The sequence below is a fragment of the Pezoporus flaviventris genome, unplaced genomic scaffold (genome assembly GCF_033815535.1).
Source record: "Pezoporus flaviventris isolate CSIRO_AGI_PZ_B2104156 unplaced genomic scaffold, CSIRO_AGI_Pfla_v1 ptg000002l, whole genome shotgun sequence".
Taxonomy (NCBI): domain Eukaryota; kingdom Metazoa; phylum Chordata; class Aves; order Psittaciformes; family Psittacidae; genus Pezoporus; species Pezoporus flaviventris.
The window spans coordinates 79,366,563-79,384,842 of NW_026892550.1; the positions used below are offsets into that span (position 1 = coordinate 79,366,563).

Sequence of the window (18,280 nt, forward strand, 5' to 3'; positions counted from 1 at the left end):
CTATTCAATGGCACAAACCTAAATATTAATAAAACCATCCCAGCCATGTATGAGTATCATTCTTCAAAGATGGCTTTACTCTCCATAATATATTTATCCTTGCTTCAGTGTAAGCCATTTCATAATGTATTAATTTGAACTTATCATTACTTACAAGACAGCTCTAACTGCTTTCCATTTTAAAATCTGTTTTATTCTCAGTTGAGCACCATACTTTTTCATCAGTACCTCAGTTAATTTCAATATATACTTTCATCCACTAAGAAAACTGAAGCACAGCATTCAGTAATCAAGTATTTCTTCATCTGAGTATCATGAAAGCCTCCCACACAAAACCACAGTTGTATTGGTAAAACTTTACCAGGAACATTACAAAAGCACTGTAAAGCATTTTGGACTTATCTAATGACCGCAACACTATTTATCTGCTCACAAAAGTAAAACAGCTTTAATAAAAAGACAACAAAAATTCCCTAGCCAGAATTCATATTTTTCTGTTGTCATTTCACAGTGACATTATCACAACATCTCAGAAACCTGGAGATAAAAAGAAGAGTGAATCATTCCTGTCATGGTGTGGCCAACAGAATACACCAAAGAACAATTCAACCCCCAACATGTCCACTGACATTCAGAAGTTGTTTTCTTCTAATTTCATCAATTAGACTGATTCCTTCACTGAAACTAATAGCAGCCAATCTTCCTTAGAGAACAGTTCAAAAGACAAATACGTGTGAGGTGCACTAGTCTACTGACACTACAAAGTAAAAAACCTAAAGTTCAACTCTTAATCTATACTGTCACTCCTTGTAAAATGAGAAGTGCTGCGTAAAGTCCTTAGCAGCACAGAGATGCAAGTAATTTAGACTATCATATGGCCAATTAAAGAGCATCACTGATCTAAAGGAAGCACACTGAACATTTCTCCCATCAAAACAATGACTAGAAGGCCAATACAAAGTGCAGTACAAAATCATAAAAAGCAATTTGGGCTTGTTCTGCTATTTGAGTTTACCACAGTGCTCTCTCCCCACCATTCTTTTTGGGTGAGAAAGGGAGGAAGGAGGGAAGGAGGCAAGAGGAAACATGGAGCAATAGATTTTATTTGCTATCAAAAGCATGTTAGTTTAATGCTTAAGTATCATCATTTTAAGTATGTTGAAGGTGAGCACAGACACACACCACTTTCCCTGGCATACAACCTTAAAGAAATATTTTGAGTAACCCATCAGTATACAGAAAGAGGGTTTTTAAACATATCTGTTAATTACCACGATTATAGCAAGTTGTCCCTAGTGCTCACTCTTTAGTTTAGGGGGAAAAGTAAGTGTAAAGTACTTTAAAAAATAATCTGTGAAGCACAACATACAAAGTATTGACTTTTCAAATTTTTAGCACCATATCCTAAGGCAGGTTCCAATTTTGACTGAATAGCAGAAGATCCTGCAGGGTTCATTTCAGGCTGCAGGCATTTGATACTGAACTGACCTCACAGTATTTACATTCCCCTTAGCAAAATTTGTCATGCAGTCCAACTGAGGAAGATCATGTCTAACACTAGTTGAGCTACCAGTGCCAAGAGCAAACAGAGTAACAGTGGAGAGAGCAGAGTGAACAGTAAGGGCACATGCATAGAAATAAAATTAAAAGGAAGAAGATAAAGAGAAGGTCAAACAGCAGAAGAAACGAAGAGCTGAACAGACAGGAGCTGAAGACAGTTTTTTTCCAACACAAGCACGTGCCTAATTCTTTTTTTTCAAACTAGTAATGCAAACAGGCTTTCAACTAGTAAAAAATAAATTACTTCAACTCAAGGAAAATAAACTAATCAGAAGACTTGAAATATGTGTCTCTGCTCGAAACAAATTAACAGCTGCCAACTGCACTGCATGTGCTGTTTTGTCTGCACAGCATTTGATTTCTTGCTGTGTTGCCTTACCTACATCAAATCTTGACACGAAAGCCCCAAAACCATAAAACTCCCCCGTAAGACCTACTTCTTACCATTCCCACTACAGTTGCAATGGACACCTCTATCAAATTCAGCAGTTAAATCAAACACCAAATGTATTCACATCCATTCATTACAATTTAGGTCCCTACTGTTGCAAACAAATTAAATAGGAATACAAGAGCTAATCAGCAAATCCTACTCAATTTTTTCCTAGAAGTGCTTATCCCATCTTCAAACAAGTGAAGAATTATGTTTGTTCTTAACAGATTCACTCTGCCAGCTACATAATCTCCTACATACCAGGCCTGGTGAAATTGTACAAGAGACACAGGTCTGAACCAACTCCAGATTAACCTCTTCATATCCTTGAAAAATCAAATAGAAAACTTAAGTTACCATAATTTCCTTGAAAACCCTATTTCCAATTGCACAAATCATTATTTAAACAAAGTAATAACTGAAATGTAAGACCTGCTGTACCAGTTAATGTTGATTGCAGCACTTGTCTAAAATGACAGGATCTTCAATCCTCATCAAAAGTTTGAGAAATTTGTCTGCTTTAATGTCTTACAAATATCATCACTAAAAGTAAAAAAAAAAAATTCCATACTGAAGAACATCTGTAAAGACTCTCCCCTCAACAAGTCTTATTTAAAAACAGGATGCTAATAATGCTAACACCTCACTGTGATGCAGTCTTTCAAGTAGTCCACACTCAAATTATTGAGGCCTGTGAAACACAACCAACCCCACTTAGAATCTAATGGAACATCACTGCTTTAATCAAATTATTTTTCTACTTACATCTCACTTCATGTAGATCTTTTCCATCTACAAAATTGCAAGATTTTCATGTAACTGACATATTCGAGCTCAAAAATGTTTTGAGGCAGCAGGCACCCAAACAAAAGATTATAATGAAGAAGATACAGCACAGGCATTTGAATCGACTGCTGAATTTGATAGCACTTTTTGTTGTTTTAAACCACAGAGTGAGCAATCAGAGGCAACAGAAACCCTGAATTTCTTGTTAGACAGGTTTGACACTCTCACCTGAAGTTGAACAGAAAACACAGAGCTCTATTCTAAAGTGTATTGCAAAATCTGTGTTTAAGCTTAGGATGCAAGAAAAAAAAAATAAAAAGGCACTTCAGGAAAAGGTTCAGATTTTTCCTGATAATTATAAGTCTTTTTTCTACTTTGAAAGTGAAGTGAAATTCTAGTGTTCCCATGTAAGAAATCTGCAGTGGGAGTCCTTGAAAGAGGTATAAGGAACAACATGCCCTGTGTATATATGCGTGCGTATGTATGTGCAAAAATATGTATACAACCACTACTGGCAATGACAGGACCAAAGTGATACTCCTTCATTTAATTTATATTTAAGCAAGTCATTCTCCCACTAGGTATCACTCACCTAAGTAATTCCAAAACTTCATCTTTTATGCCCTTTACTACATACTATGCAATGTACTAAGCCAGAAAATTACACTGGTTTCATGGTTTTGTTGTGAGTTCATCTGGTCTTAAGAACAAAAAGAACCCTTCTCTTAAACCGTTTCTGGCAAACACTGCAAAGAAAGTTTTAACCTGCTAAAGTTTTAACCTGCTAAAGTTATTAACTCAATTTCCAGGAAAAACAACCAACCTTTCACCTAGTAATTGAATTATCAGACATACAGGAGCTGCAGAAAAAGAAATACAAGGCTCAGAACAAAAGAAAATAAAAGTCAAACCATCTTTTCCAGCAATGTTACAATTCACACTCTGCTTCTTTCTACTCTCCACACTACTTCAAGGGAAGGTTTATCAAGAGGCCTTACGATTGCAATATTGTCAGTTCATTTTTATCTGAAGTTGAGCAAAAAAAAGGAACACAGGCAGGAGACAGACTGTGTGGCAGAGACCATAACATAATACTGTCATAATACTGGTAGAGTACTGGGTTCATCAGCCTTTTTTAGTCCCTACATATGCTTACATAAAGAGTTGAGAAATTCTAAGTCAGTATTGTTTACTGATTATAAAACGAACTACAGACAGATGGCCCAAGACTCCCATTGATTAATGTAAGTATTTAGGCTCTCAAACTCTTCAAATTCATTGTAGAACAATTTTAATACCTACCTCCTGTCTGACCAAGGATAACTCTAATGACCTCATCCCATAAAGTTTACTATACTAGAAATATTCTTAGGTGCTCAATTCAAACAACTAAAAATGTATTGGTTCAAGTGTCAAATTCTTTTAACTCTGCAGATACAATAAAAAAGATCAATTCATAAAAGCTAAAACTTTATTAAATGGAAAAAAATAGTTAACATTTGTGTGCTTTAACAATTGAAAACACTTCAGCGTTTCAGACCAGGTTAAGCAACCAATACCCACATCAAACATAGCAGACAGAGATCCTACCATGAGACATTTGAGATCAGAACAGATTATATGAATTTCTAATGAGGTTTAACTTGCATCATTATTCTGATTAAAATATACATTTGATGTTATGACATTGATTGCTCAAACACATTTTTGTAGTTTTTCAATCTTCTGTATCAAACTTCAAAGATTTTAAACAAGAAGTTTCACATTTATCTAGAAGATTTTCACTGTATATGAAAAAATTATAAAACAAAGTAGCCTTACAAAGTGGTGTGGCTAACATGTAAAAGCAACAAACCAACAAAGGACCCCAAACCCAACAGTTAGAACCCACGCTACCCTTTTTGACATTCAGATTAAAACATTTTTTCTTCCCCATAGATATTTGAGAGCACCATGTGTTTATTCTTGTTGCTTACAACATTTTAGTTTAAAATGAGATTTATGTCCTTCTTATAAACCAAATTAATTGAAAAAATATACAGATTATATATCATGTTTTTTACACATCCCAAAAATATTTTCAAAAACGTTGGATGTCAGCAGCTGCGTAATCTGTAGGATTTAACACAAAATCAGAGAATAAAAAAAAAATTATAACATGAAAATTTAGTTTGTAGCACAGCTCAGAAAAAACATCAAAAGCTGTATTTCTGCAGGACATATGCAAATGCAGTAGTCCTACTTAGTGATAGTAAAGAAAATAAAAATTTCCATTAAACACTGGAACTGAAACATGGCAAAGATAGCGCTTTACCTCAAAACTTTCCCCAGGTGTTTTCCTTTCAAACGCCTTTGTTCACTTATACCCTTCTCATACTCTGGGTCTGACACACTAAAATGTTTCCAGTTAATAAAACACATTTTGTAAGTATTTGTTTCTATTAAGTATGATTTATAATACCTTCTCAAAGAATTAAAAAGAGGGAGCTAATTTTAAAGGACAGGTTGCTTGATATATATACCTTTCCTTATAAACAGCTGTTCTTACCAAGTCACTGTGGAGAAAGCCATGAAGAACTAAGTTTATGAAGCCTCCTGAGTATACAGATTTTTTTTTTTAATTATTTGCATTATATTATAAAGTTCTGAGACCACTGCAAGCCACACAAGCATTCAAAATGTGTCTCAACGCCTTTTTTTCCACTTAACAGATTTCAAATTAGTATTCAACTCGAGTTTTGCAAGTCCAGAGCAGAAAGATGTAACTTCACAACCAGCTGTTTAAGAAGACCTCCCTGTTCTACCCAGTACGGGAACTAGAAATCTTTCCCCAAGACTTTTACTGGAATCCCTATACTAACAAAATCCCATCCCCAAATTTCTACTTTTGACTGTGGCTACTGATGCAACTTCTTCCCCCTCAATATCACCTTCAGAGAATACCTTCCCTTCAAACAAATGAAAGGGCAAGTGAACACAGAGCAGCTATGTATCTTCCACATTCAAAAGAAAGAGGCAGGAGAAGCAAGAGAGAGAAGGGGGAAAGTGTTTAAATTTAGGTATTTACTTACTGAAACACAGAAAACACACATAGGTACCACGTTGGCAGAAATCTTAGCAGTCAGGGCTGTAGAGCTTTGCTGTGGAGCCAGCATTTGAATCAAGCTTCACAGGAGTTTTCTCCCTCTCTCACATGCACACACAAGCGCACTGAAGATCACTCTGAACTGCCAACCAAAGCGTATCTCAGGTTTAATGAAAAGTGTAATTCATTATAATAAGAGGCAGCGTAACATAAACATATGCAGGAAAAACAGGCTTAGCACAGCACCACAACAAACACTCGGTTTGATCCAGTACAACAAAACACTTGCAGACCACAGAAAAAAAAGTAGGCTCAGTTCCTTTAAAGTAGAGTACAATGTGCACCAGGTAAAATTTGGACCTGTAAAGCTTCTACCAAACAGCGACTTCTCTGCTGTCAAATCTTACATGATACCGGCCTCTGGCCAGCTTTTGGAAGTGCCCCTGAATTCCAGATACTGTGAAAAAGGGAAAGAGCTGTGCAGCACCCTGACACAAGAGGACAATGAAATACTGGTAACAGGCCTCAAAATAATTCTTAAGAGGGCACAACAGCTACCTTTTGCAAAGGGGGCAGGGTTTGGGGGAAAAAAAAAATGCATCACTATTTTTAAAATAATGTAGCAACCACCTACATAAAAGTACAATCGATGAGCATTTCCTTTGCTTTTTACCATCCTTCACACATGGTAGATACCAAAAACGACGGACCACAGGAGAACTCACTTCCCTGTAATAACATCTTAAAAGTATATTATTAGCTTTAGCTGCTATTACTACTCAGTCACTAATTAAGACCAAAGGGAAGAAATATTATAGCTTCCAAAACAACAACCTAAAACTAGGCAAGTCAACTTACTGATTTGTTAACAGATAGCAAAAAGCTTGAGTGTCTTCAGTGTCTCTCCCCTGGATTTCAACATTTCATGTAGTAACTTACATGATTTTTTTTGTGTTTTTAAACAATTATCCATTAATTCTTATAAGTGCTAAAAAGCTTGGAAATGGTTTAAAAAAAATAAAAAAATCAGTAAGCTCCCTCAGTTTCAGATCAGACAGCTCAAAATATCAACCATCAACCTCACAGTCAAAAAGAAACTTCTAAGCACAGCAGTTCCTAACATTCACATTTGATATTCTACCTGCCGGACTAACTTTGAAACAGGTTCATAAGCCAGGGTAATAAGCCCTGACAGACATGCACACGAGTCAGACAACATGCTTGCACAGGGTGAACTTTTGCCACCCTTCCCTCTGGGAGAAATTACATTGAGTTCGCTCCTAGGAAATCAGCTTTCACTCCTACTCCTTTTAGTGACTTTCCACTGCCACTGTTCCTTTCTGCTTCGTTTAGCCTCCACTCCTTTCTCTTCTGCAAGTACTCCCACCCTTTTAGCCTTCTTCAGCACACCACTACCTCCATCCTGTTTCTTCCACATCCACCCCACAAGCTGCTTTTTGGATGCAGTCCCACCTCTCCTCCTCTGACCCACACCCATTTCTTCCCATATCTAGAATCCTTCCACCTCCACACCCAGCTTCAGTATTGCAGTATTTTTGGTTCCTGGAACACTTGAGTGGAATAAAGAAGCAAATGTTTAAATAAATATAACAAATTTGCAGGCATTCCTACAAAGTCCTCCCATTCTGAACTGGTTTGCTCTCTACAAGGGTTAAAGGCACATATAATTCATCGTAGTGTTATACTCCAGTGCACCCATCTAGCCATATGCCATTATTTGAACTATTGGTCTTACCATGTAAGAATGGATCAAATAAAGGCAAAGAATAAACTTTAGTCTTTCCTTAATTTTAGTAAAATAAAGGTTAGAGGTAACAAGGAAAGAACTACATTCCTGATAGGAACACTGTGATTCTTACTGATGGAAGAAAACAGTCTGATATGTTCTTATTTTTTTCAAACTCAATTTTTCCTTTCAAGAAAGGGCATCTCTGCAAACATGACTACTTGTTCTTTGATTTTTCTGGAGAAAGTCTCAGCTGAATGGGAGAGGATCTTTAGAATGCACATAAAAGACAAAGGTTCAAAGAAAAGCTGAATGCTCAATGAGTACAAGTTTATTTTTGTAAACAACAAAAACTCAAGGCTGAAAAGATCTTATCCCTTTTAATCACTTAATTTTTTCTCACCTTCGCAATTTTCAAGAGACATGCCTACAATAAACAAACCTGCATTGATAAAAGTCTCTGTAAAAGCACAGAAAATTTCTATTTGATGCAACAGTGAACTCAGCTTTGGCTTGGGTTTGCTAATGCCTTGCTTCAACGAGCATCAGGTAAAAACTGTTGTGATAAAAAGGTAAATTTCAAAACAAATTCTTAAAAATGAAACTTTAACCTTCTCAATTCATGAAGACTTTAAAAAATTTTTTCAATCAGCCTAACAGTTTACCTAAGAGTACTTCTGTAGAAGCTAAACTAGGTAGACTGATGAAACAGAATTCCTCAAATATCATCCCTGGATTGAGTTCTGAAACAACTTTATTTGGTAAATTAATAACCTAAATAATACAAACCGGGTTAAAAAAAGAATCAACAGCAAAATCCTAACACATACTCAGAACTACTGAAGTGAAAAAAAAGGAAAAAAGGCAAGCAAAATAAGCAAATCCCTGAATTTATATAGTCGGGTAATTCTATCCAGCAGGAAGTGTTTCTCATACACATGCATATGAGTAAATACACACACACACACAGAGAAAAATAGATATTTATGTAATTTTATAGCTCTCAAAACCAGTGCCTTGATGCCTAATGACTATGTAGCCATCATGAGGTACTAAAAACATCAAGATGAAAATTCTTATTGATCTCAACAGGTGAAGAGCTTGAAGCCTGTGAACAGGTATGCCTTCTTTATTGACAATCATCATACTGGGATTGCCACAGGAGTCCATTTTCTTATGTGCTTCTAAATAATCTAAATAACTTAATTTCCTATACTGCTATCCAGCTTAGATCTGTTTTGGGGATAAAGTCCTTAACTTTTCAGAGCTCCATGAGTGCTCAATACAATTAAATATAAATAACTAGTATTCTACGCAGAACAAAAGAAAATATCAATTTTTTCAGCTCTGTATTCCAGGTAGAAGTTTAGTTATTATATAAATAAAGATTACACCCAAACCAAGCATCACTTCAGAAAAACTGACTTGAGTTCCCATGAAGTGATGAGGAAAGGCTATCTGTGCACATTTCTAACACTAAGCAAACAAAACCAGATCTGTTCACTCCCAAAGAAACAAAACACTTTAACAATGCAACCACTTCTCATGAGAACATATACAATATATTATGGTACTGCATATTTTTTTAACTCCAAATATGTAGGTAGTTAGGGCCTGGCGGCCGGAAGATATCACGCTGTACGGAAAGATAGAGCCCCCAAGATAGAGCCCCCTGTTTAATAGCCAATAGTATGTAGCTTGTGATGTAAGCAGATGGAAGCGACGCTGTAAACCCAGAGTATATAACGCTGTGTTGCGAACTAATAAACGCCATTTGCTGTCCACCACACTGGTGTCTGTGAGCAGATGGCCCGAGCGGCCTGGGGTTGGTCGCCGTGCCGTTCCTGAACCAGGTCGCCACGCCTTGCGAAGGCAACACAAATAACAAACATCACCTTTTGTTATTAGCATTTATGGGGGATGGGGAGGATGGAGGGAAGAATTCTGTCATCACCAAGTATTAGAATTCTACTAATTTAAATAAATAAATAAAATGCAAAAAGGGTCAAACTCCTAGCTAGCATCAACTTCAACTTACTAACACAACTCTATACAAAAATAAAGCTACCTTATGTAATGGAAACAACTCCTTATCTATGCCTGTTTCAGAATAGCTTTCCTTCGTAAAGCAAATTCAATGACACGGGGGGAAAAGAAACCCACCAAAAAAACCTCAGTCATGTAAAATAGTCAATTTGGCATTTACTTACTCTGAAAATGTGTGTACACATCCCAAGAAAATAAAAAGTGTCCTTTAAAAATAACCACATTTCAGAGCAGTCTGTATCCTGAGTCATTTGTTTGAAATGCGAGATTTAGCTGACTATTATCTCAACATTATCCCAATTTGATTATACAGTGTTTACTACATCAAAGCCAAAAAAAGCACAGTAATAGATTCAATGACACACCCATTTGGAACACTGAAGACCTATTATTAAATAACCATAAGAATAATTTTCAAAAGGTTTTTATTTTCAAACACAGTCTAGCGTAAGATCTTACCATAAAGCAGGGTTGTTAAATATTTTTATTCAACCCACATACTTGAAGCTGTGCCTCAGAAGTTAGGTGAAGTTATTTATGTGATCAGGAAACTTGACTATCCTTGCCTAACGCTATTGGACACGTTACAGAAATCCAACAGCCAAGTTTCACATGGCTGAATACACCAACAGCATGCCATTAACATTCATTCCCTTGTAGCTTTGTAACTCATACTGGAACATAAAACAACATATTTCTTTCAGACCTGACCATGAAAATGTTTTCAGTATTTTTAGTTTTAAGACAGCTTTATTATTCCAAAAATTGACATAATAAACATGAATATTCAGCTAATATTCAGAATATTCAGATAATCAGGACACCCAAATAAGAAGGTTACAGATCAAAATCTGTATGTAGGGGTGCCTGTACAGCACAAGGTCACAACATGCTGCGTTGTTTCCCACTCATGCAGGAGCACTAGAGTAATTCAGATTCAGAGAACTAGAATTATTATAATCAACACAGCTTCCAGATTTATACTGCCTAGGATTACAAGATAGTGATTACAATGTTGTCAGCCTGTCTACCTTAGCTCTCACATCTTCCCTAGCACTGGTAAGACTGAATGCTAGACAACTTTAAATGGAGTAGCTATCATTGGGCAGAAGTTTAAATTCAGCCTCAGAGGCCACACAACAAACACTTAATTAAGGAAGCCAAACTGGTCATACCATGTGAGCCTTTCAGCAGGCTTGACAGCACCATCCATGTTATCCTCCTACATATATCAAATCAGAGAAGTGTTGTTTGTGCAACATGTTTTCAAAGATGCAGCAAAACTTTTAAATATAAGCAGAGCTATTAAGTGCTGGCTATCAGCAAAACAATCAGCTTAATGTACATCCTAACACTTATGATAACACCTTGAACACCAGATCTTGTAAGTACAAGGACATACAAACAACCTACCACTTGGTTTGTCCATAAGTGCATCAGTGAATACAGTAGCTGTCCACACACTTGTATTTTAAGAAAACTTAAGTTGCTATTTTCCAGGTACTGTAGCTAACACATTGTTCACAGGTTTATTCTATGAGAACAAGTTCCATCTGAAAGTCTAGAACTTTTTGTATTATATACATGCACAAATGCAACTTCCTTTTATTTTCACTCGTTTTCATTTTTCTGAACAGAAAATTACGTGAAAATCTTAGTACATTCCTGTCCTCAATCTAGTGTAGTTCTTACCAGTTGTTACACAACGCTAGTGTAATGTGAATTACATGCAGGCAGAACAGGAAAACAAGTATGTAATTTATTAACAAGAAGCCCCCTCCCAGAGAGCACAGACCAATTCTGACCAGATTTTTGAAGCATTATCTTTCAGTAATTTTTTTTAATTTTTAGTATCACATCAAACATTTTCCTATATAAACCATGCAACACATACCTAACACCCATCTCATCATGTCTACAATGCAAATTACAGAGACGCTACCTTCTGCTCAGCACTAAGACAAATAAAGCTACACGCAACTTACAACTTCTATGTCTATTAGCAACCTTCACTCACAGAAGCTATCCCACTCATGACACTATTCATTTAAAGATGGCAAACCAAACACACAGTTTAGTGAGTAAAAACTCCTGAAAAGGTTGAGAAAACGCTGAAAATTGTTAAATAACAGGGAAAAAAAAAACATATTAACTGGACGAACGTATGTACGTGCCACTTTAAAATTTTCTGGATAAGGAGGATCTGACTATCTAAAGAGGAAAAACCTTGTAAGAAGTTTGTACATATCTGATCAACACGACCTCTGGACTTCTCCGTAAGAGCTCTATTTCCATGCCTCTCATTCAAAAAGAGAATACGTACTGCAAGTCTACCACAGTGGACACATGCCTCAAAATGTACTAAAACCTGAACAAAACTAATAATGAAAATCAATGCTAAAAGCAGAAACAGAAGGTCGGCAAAGAAGACAGCCACAATAAACCTTCAGAGTGGCTTTAAACAACACAGTAACTGGAGAACAGGGCTGAATCAAGACTCCTCCCAGTGATGAAGTAAGATTTTGCCTTTCTGAAAGGCGTTTACGGTATGACAGTGTATACGCACAAGTGTCAAACAAAAAGACAAACTCAAGGTATTCTTGACTTGCAAAGACATTTGTTGCTAGATGATTACACTCACAGCAGCAATTTCATTTGAATTTGCATCTTTAAGCAGCTTTAACAAAAAAGTATTAAGAAAAATTCAAGAAATTCTTTTAGCTGTGCAGAATTCAGTAAACAAAGGACTACATACACTATGACAAACCTGAATACTCCCTTTAGATGTACAGCATAACATTTAAATTTAGCTCAGAATACATTCAAGATTACAGCAACATTCAGACAAATTAATTGAAAATTACAGTATTGTGACAGATAAAGATTCAACTTACTTCACATAATATCTTGCACCTTCAAAAGTATAAGCTTCCTCCCAACCTGTAGGTAAGTCTGAAAAACAAGTAGCAAAACATTCCAATTAACTTTTGAAATGCTGCTAGGCATACTGGTCTACTCCCTAAAACTAAGGCAGTTAACACTGTGTGTCTGACTCCACACGTTGAAAGCTTTAGTCCTATAAACAAATATTTTAGAATTGGCTTCTGTTTTAAATTCTGTAATCCAAGAAAAGATGTACACATGAAAACCTGATTTGGATGTCTCATTGTCAAATAATACCAATAAGAGTTTAAGGGTGTCCTTACTTCACAATGTTCTTTCCTTTCACCAGTAACTGGAACTCATTGTCACCGCCAGATCTTTCTGCCCTGAACTTCAGCAGCATCAAATTACCTGACAGGCAGAGACCTAAACAAAATCCACTTACTGAATTTGCATTACATGCAAGTCACAAGCATCTTAACAGGCATGATACCAAGTACACCACAGATCATCGACATTTTATTAGCATAATTCTACCACTGTTGTGACTAACAAGTGTTCCTTCAGTGTTTACAACTTTATTCCATTTTACATTAAAATAATCTTCAATGCAAAGCTAGTGGAGGAAGTAGGTACATCTTTCCCTTCTTTATTATCAGTCTTAAGAGTCAGAAGCCCATGTATAAAAAAACCCCACCACTAATGGTCAATTATTTTCAAGTAACAGCTTCCTGATGTAATGGAAGCTCTGAAGATATTGGGCAACTCTGGATACACCACTACCCTTAAAAGTTTGTGCCAGTTAATAAAAACAATAATTGATGTGTAGGACTCATTCACTGAATTACAAAAGAAAGAATGAATTTCCTAATTAAAAGAAAAAAACATTCAGTCTGGGTCATGTGACACCCTCCCCCCAGTTTACTTATTTGCTCTGGCTGGCTCTTTTCTTCACTCCTGTCTTCCATACAGCAAAAATCAAGGTGTCTTTCAATAATGACACAGGGCAAAGTACAGCAAACAGGAAGTTTCCCTAACAGGTATTTATGGCTGCTATAAGAACTTTGCAAAAGATACTTTTCCAGTGTTGAGACTCATTTCTCAAGGAATAAAAAGCACTTCAAGTTATAATGGAGGACAAAGCTTTCCTCATCCTCTAGTAACTATCTCACAGTATTATTTACTAAGTATTATTTAATAAGAACTTTACAGTAATATACACTTCCAAAATAAGTGTTACATGCTCAAAAATTGTCTAAGGGAAGACCTACTTTAACATATTTTGACTGTGTTCCAAAACAAGAAATAAAGCCCAGAATTAATCAGTTTGATTATATCTATGTAGAGAGACTCATTCACACACACATGAAGGATGAAAACTACAGAAACCGACTTGTTTTGCAGATGCTTCAGTATCTGATTGATAAATCATGCTTAGTATATCCAAGGTCATGCCTCACTCTTGTGCTCCAAAAAGAGTTTAATTACCTGATAACAGCTGTGCTATGTTACACACAACATTCCAGATACTGAAAAGCAAACTGCACTTCCTTTAGAAGGCACTTAATGGCAGAAACAAATGAGATGCTTAAAAAATTACTGGGGAATCACCATCAGTCAAGAGAGACACTGGCAATAGCTTAAAAAAAGAATTCATACTCAGCTAATGCTAGCGTCCAACAAGCAAAGCACAAGTACATCTACCCCCATGCACATTGCTGCAGATGAAAGCCAGTTTCTCAATTAATCTGAGTGCTGAAAGTGGGGGGGGAACGTGAAGCTCAACAGCAATCCATAGTTCCATTTCCCGGCATTAAATGTCTTCTTATAAACAACAGACCTTCACTCCAAACCAAACTGCAGAGTTCTAACAGCCAGAAACCTGTGATTTTTAAACTATCCCTAACTAAAAAAAAAAATAAAAAAAAAATACTGAACAAAATCAGCTGTCCAGTTTTCCAATAAGCTGTTTCTCTGTTTCTGATTTCTTAATGCTTAAGTATTAACTAAACATAAAAAGCAAATAATCTGATACAGTCCAATTCACTTGCCGATTTCCCTGCGATTATCCAAATGATTACATACATAAAACCAACTGCACTCATTGCTACACTCCACCACCTCCCAGTGGCATATGCAGCCTGTGTGCAATTCCAGCAGTCAGAGTTTGTCTCTGGATCTCCAGAGTGTCTGCTGTAAATCCTCCTCCTCCAGCACCTCCTGCTGCTACTTCCCCAGAGTGGAACAAACAGCAGTAGCAAAGAAGACCTCTTCCACCCTCCTCCCTCCAAGTTATTCCTAATGTTTCATTCCCTTTTTCTCCCACCTATTCCAACTCTCTCAGTCTCTTAGAAACCACCCACACTCTCAGCCTAGATGGAAGTGAAGGAAGGAAAAGGGTTTCTAGGTGACTGGTGAAGTAAGCTTTTACATTTCTAGTATGCCTATGATGGTTATGTCTAGGTGCTGCTAGAAATAGAAATATGATGAGTAGTTTAATGCTAAACTGAGTAAGGATGCTATGCAGGTGAATAACCAGGGTAGCCTGTAAGAGGCAAGAGAGGAATAAGGCGGTTTCTAATGGTAACTACATAGTATTATAGGGGTTATACAAGGCAACATAAAGCAAGCAAAGAAAGAGAAATTACACAGACAAGGAGGGAAAACTCGGGCGCAAAGGAACGCGTTTTAAAAGACCAGGCAAGCTAGACATGCAAGGCTGCACTGTAAAGTCGTGTTCTTCACAGAATTGTTTGGGTTGGAAGGGACCTTAAAGATGATCCGGTTCGAACCTCCCTGCCACGGGACACCTTCCACTAGACCAGGTCGCTCAGCCTGGGGACAAACAACTGCCAGAAGTGCGGGGAGCACGGCAGGCACAGGATCAGGAGTTCTCTCGGGTGGCTGCGGCAGCACCAAGGCGGCTCCCAGGACCGGGCGGCTTCGGGGCCGCGGGGCGAAACCAGAGGCGCTGCCCGCGCCGCGGGGGGATGGGGCGGGAGCTCGGGGGGCGGCCGCGGGCGCTGCGGGGTGACGGGCTACGAGAGACCCCGAGAAGCGGGAGGAGAGGAGGAGGAAGAAAGCGGCGCTCGGAGGGCGGCCGGGTGGTGGCGGCCGTGCGGGGTAGGGTCGCGGGCGGTGGAGGGGGAGCCCGGCCGCCCCGGTCCCCGAGCAGGACTCCTACCTGCGCTGCGGCGGTGCCCGGTGATCACGGCCTCTCCGGTGAGCGGGTGCAGCCAGGTCGTGCTCTTCGCCTCCTCGCTGCAGAGACGGACACACGGACCGAGTCAGGCAGGCACAGCCCCACCGCCTTCCCCCGCAACCCTCCCGCCCCTCTCGGCCCCCCGCCCGCCCAGCCCAGCCCAGCCCCGCTCCCCTCCTCGCCGTCCCCCCGCTCACTTGATGAAGAAGACGCGGCCGCCCTGGCTGATCCCGTAACTCCAACTGCCGGGCAGCGCCCGCAGCCGCTCCACGCTCAGCTCCGTCAGGGCCGCCATGGCCGAGCCGCCGCTACCAGCGCAGCCAGGGAGAGCCGAGAGGGGAGCGCTGCGGGAGGGGGACGGGGTGGGGGGGGGGGGGGCGGTAGAAGAGGCGACACGGGCACGAGCGAGCGCGTCCCCGCAGCCGCCGCCAGCACCTTGGGGAGGAGGAGGGCACAGCGCGAGGGGGCGGAGGGGGTGCAGCGGCGCGCCCCGCCCCGCGCGGGCACGCCCCTCCCGCCGCGGGGGCGCGCCTCCTGCCCCCGCCGCGGCAGTTGGGGCGGGGCGGGGCGCGAAGAGGGTGGGCGGCCGGCTCCGGCGGCGGCGCGGCCCTGCGAGGGGCGGGGGGAGCGCATGAGGGGTGTTCTGTAGCGCGCGGGGCGGGGGAAGGCTGAGGTCCAGGGGTACCGAGGGCCCGGCTGGGAGCCGGAGGGCGGGGGGCTCAGGCGCACAGGGTCCGGTAGCGCTGTGGGGATCGCGGGGGCCGGGGCGGAGCTGAGGCGGTGCGGTGCGTTTGTTGCGACCGGGGGAGGAATCCCGGGCTTCCTTCGTGGGGCTTGGCCTCTCCACCGGCCCGGCCCCTCAACGAACAGGCCAGCGGCCCCGGTTCGAGCGGCACCGCCTCTGGTAATCCTTAATCGGGTTTTTGTACACACGCATTCCTACAGGAAATAAAAACTTTTCTCGAATTTCCGCCAGGGGCGTGTACGCTCTTCTCTTATCCTCAACTCAAAGCTTTTTGTAAATTTCTCCTATAAAGGTACAGTCTTCAGAAGCAAGAGTGAAGAGATGGCGTATGTGTCCCCAAAGGGATCTAGGCTATGGCATCCATCTGTGTTTTCAATGTTCAGGGAGGTAGTAGTGATGGAGGTAAAATCCACATCTGTGGAAAGGAGAGAGTGTATGTATCTTTTTGTTCACAAGAATAATCTGATTGCCTGTACATTTATACGTAGCTGTGCACACCTTTAGATTTAAGTTGTACATGACCAATGTAAAGGACTAAAATTGTGTTGTGGCCATGGTAGTTCTGGGAGAATCTTGGCTTACAAGAGAACTTTCTGAATAAAGAGTGAAGCTGGGAAGTCTGTCGGTATTCCTGTGTCCGCAAAAACATTTGAAGTTCACAGCTAACAGTATTCTGCCTAGCAGCCTTGTCCCCTCTCCCATTCTGAACACCCTGGGAGAAGTAAAATTCAACAGGACAAGTGTCTGTGTGGCTTGGCTCTTACCGTGCCATGTGGTCAAAGCCTTAAAACCCATTTGATATTCCAGACCAGAAGAGCTGTGAACATGTGAGCAGATCTCAAGTTTTCTTTAAATAGCTGGATATAAGATAAAAAGTCCTCCCTGACCAACAATGCCCTTCATTTCCCTCACCACTGACATCAGAGATTTATAGCGTACCAGAAAAAAGATATGCTGGAGAGCACAAATTATTCTATGAACAGAGCCCTTCTCTCCTAAGAGAAAGACCCTTGGATGATGAGTAAAAGTGAATAATGACTCCTCCTCTAAAAAGCCGTGGAAAGCTGCTTGGCAGCATGCAGGAAATCACACAAGTTTTGGACTCCTGAGGTGGTAGTGGCCTCATCATGCAGCCTAACTAGAGCAAAGAGCAAGTACTCTCAATCTCCAGAACACTGAATACCTTCCACTATCAGTTTTCCTCCCTAGTAGAGGAGAAATGCAGCACAGCTAGACTTACAGTGGCCCAGATGCTTAAATCAGGTATTCAGGTAGGATTTAGGTGCATAAATCCTGCCTAATCCCAGCATGTGCTTTGCCAGACGCCTTCCTTAGGCAGCTAGGTGTTGCCAGTACCTTGCCTTGCAGCCTTCTTTCTGCTTTGTGTTTGTTTAGAATTGATACCATCTTGGTAAAACCAAGAGTGCGGTACCTAAAATGTGTCAAAGCCTGGCTGAATTCTCTGTTAAGGAGTTCCTCCAGGTGTTGCAGAGGCCTAATAAATATTGCACATTCAGGCCACACCCAAGAAGGACTTACAAGATTAGTTTCTGTATAACTTAGCAGCAAACACGTTGGCAGCAGAGTCACCACCATGAACACTACAGAAAACCTCTTCAACCTGAAGGATGAAGGGTGTTTCAAACCATGTCATTGTCTTCCCAAGAAAATGCTCCAAGCTATAAGACATTCTGAAGCTGAGACTGTTCTATGAGTACACTGAAGGTGCTCCTCCTTTCCCTTTGAAGTCACATTATTTTGCAAATATAATTATGAGGCTATAGGGTGGTGAC

General features: G+C 40.0%; 1 protein-coding gene across 25 annotated transcripts in view; it reads right to left on the reverse strand.

Moving 5' to 3' along the window:
* The window catches only part of PLEKHA5 (pleckstrin homology domain containing A5), a 159,674-nt gene extending 143,562 nt beyond the window's left edge, over positions 1 to 16,112 (reverse strand). For all 25 annotated transcript variants that reach the window (XR_009741759.1, XR_009741760.1, XM_061444631.1 and 22 more), the window contains exons 1-3: positions 15,940 to 16,112; positions 15,725 to 15,801; positions 12,552 to 12,609 (exon numbers count right to left, since the gene is read on the reverse strand). Coding sequence is in view for 23 of the 25 variants with exons in the window: in XM_061444631.1 (XP_061300615.1) it covers positions 12,552 to 12,609; positions 15,725 to 15,801; positions 15,940 to 16,037 (233 nt within the window). In the remaining 2 variants the exon portion in view is untranslated. The remainder of the gene's footprint in view (positions 1 to 12,551; positions 12,610 to 15,724; positions 15,802 to 15,939) is intronic.
* Positions 16,113 to 18,280: the final 2,168 nt, after the last annotated feature.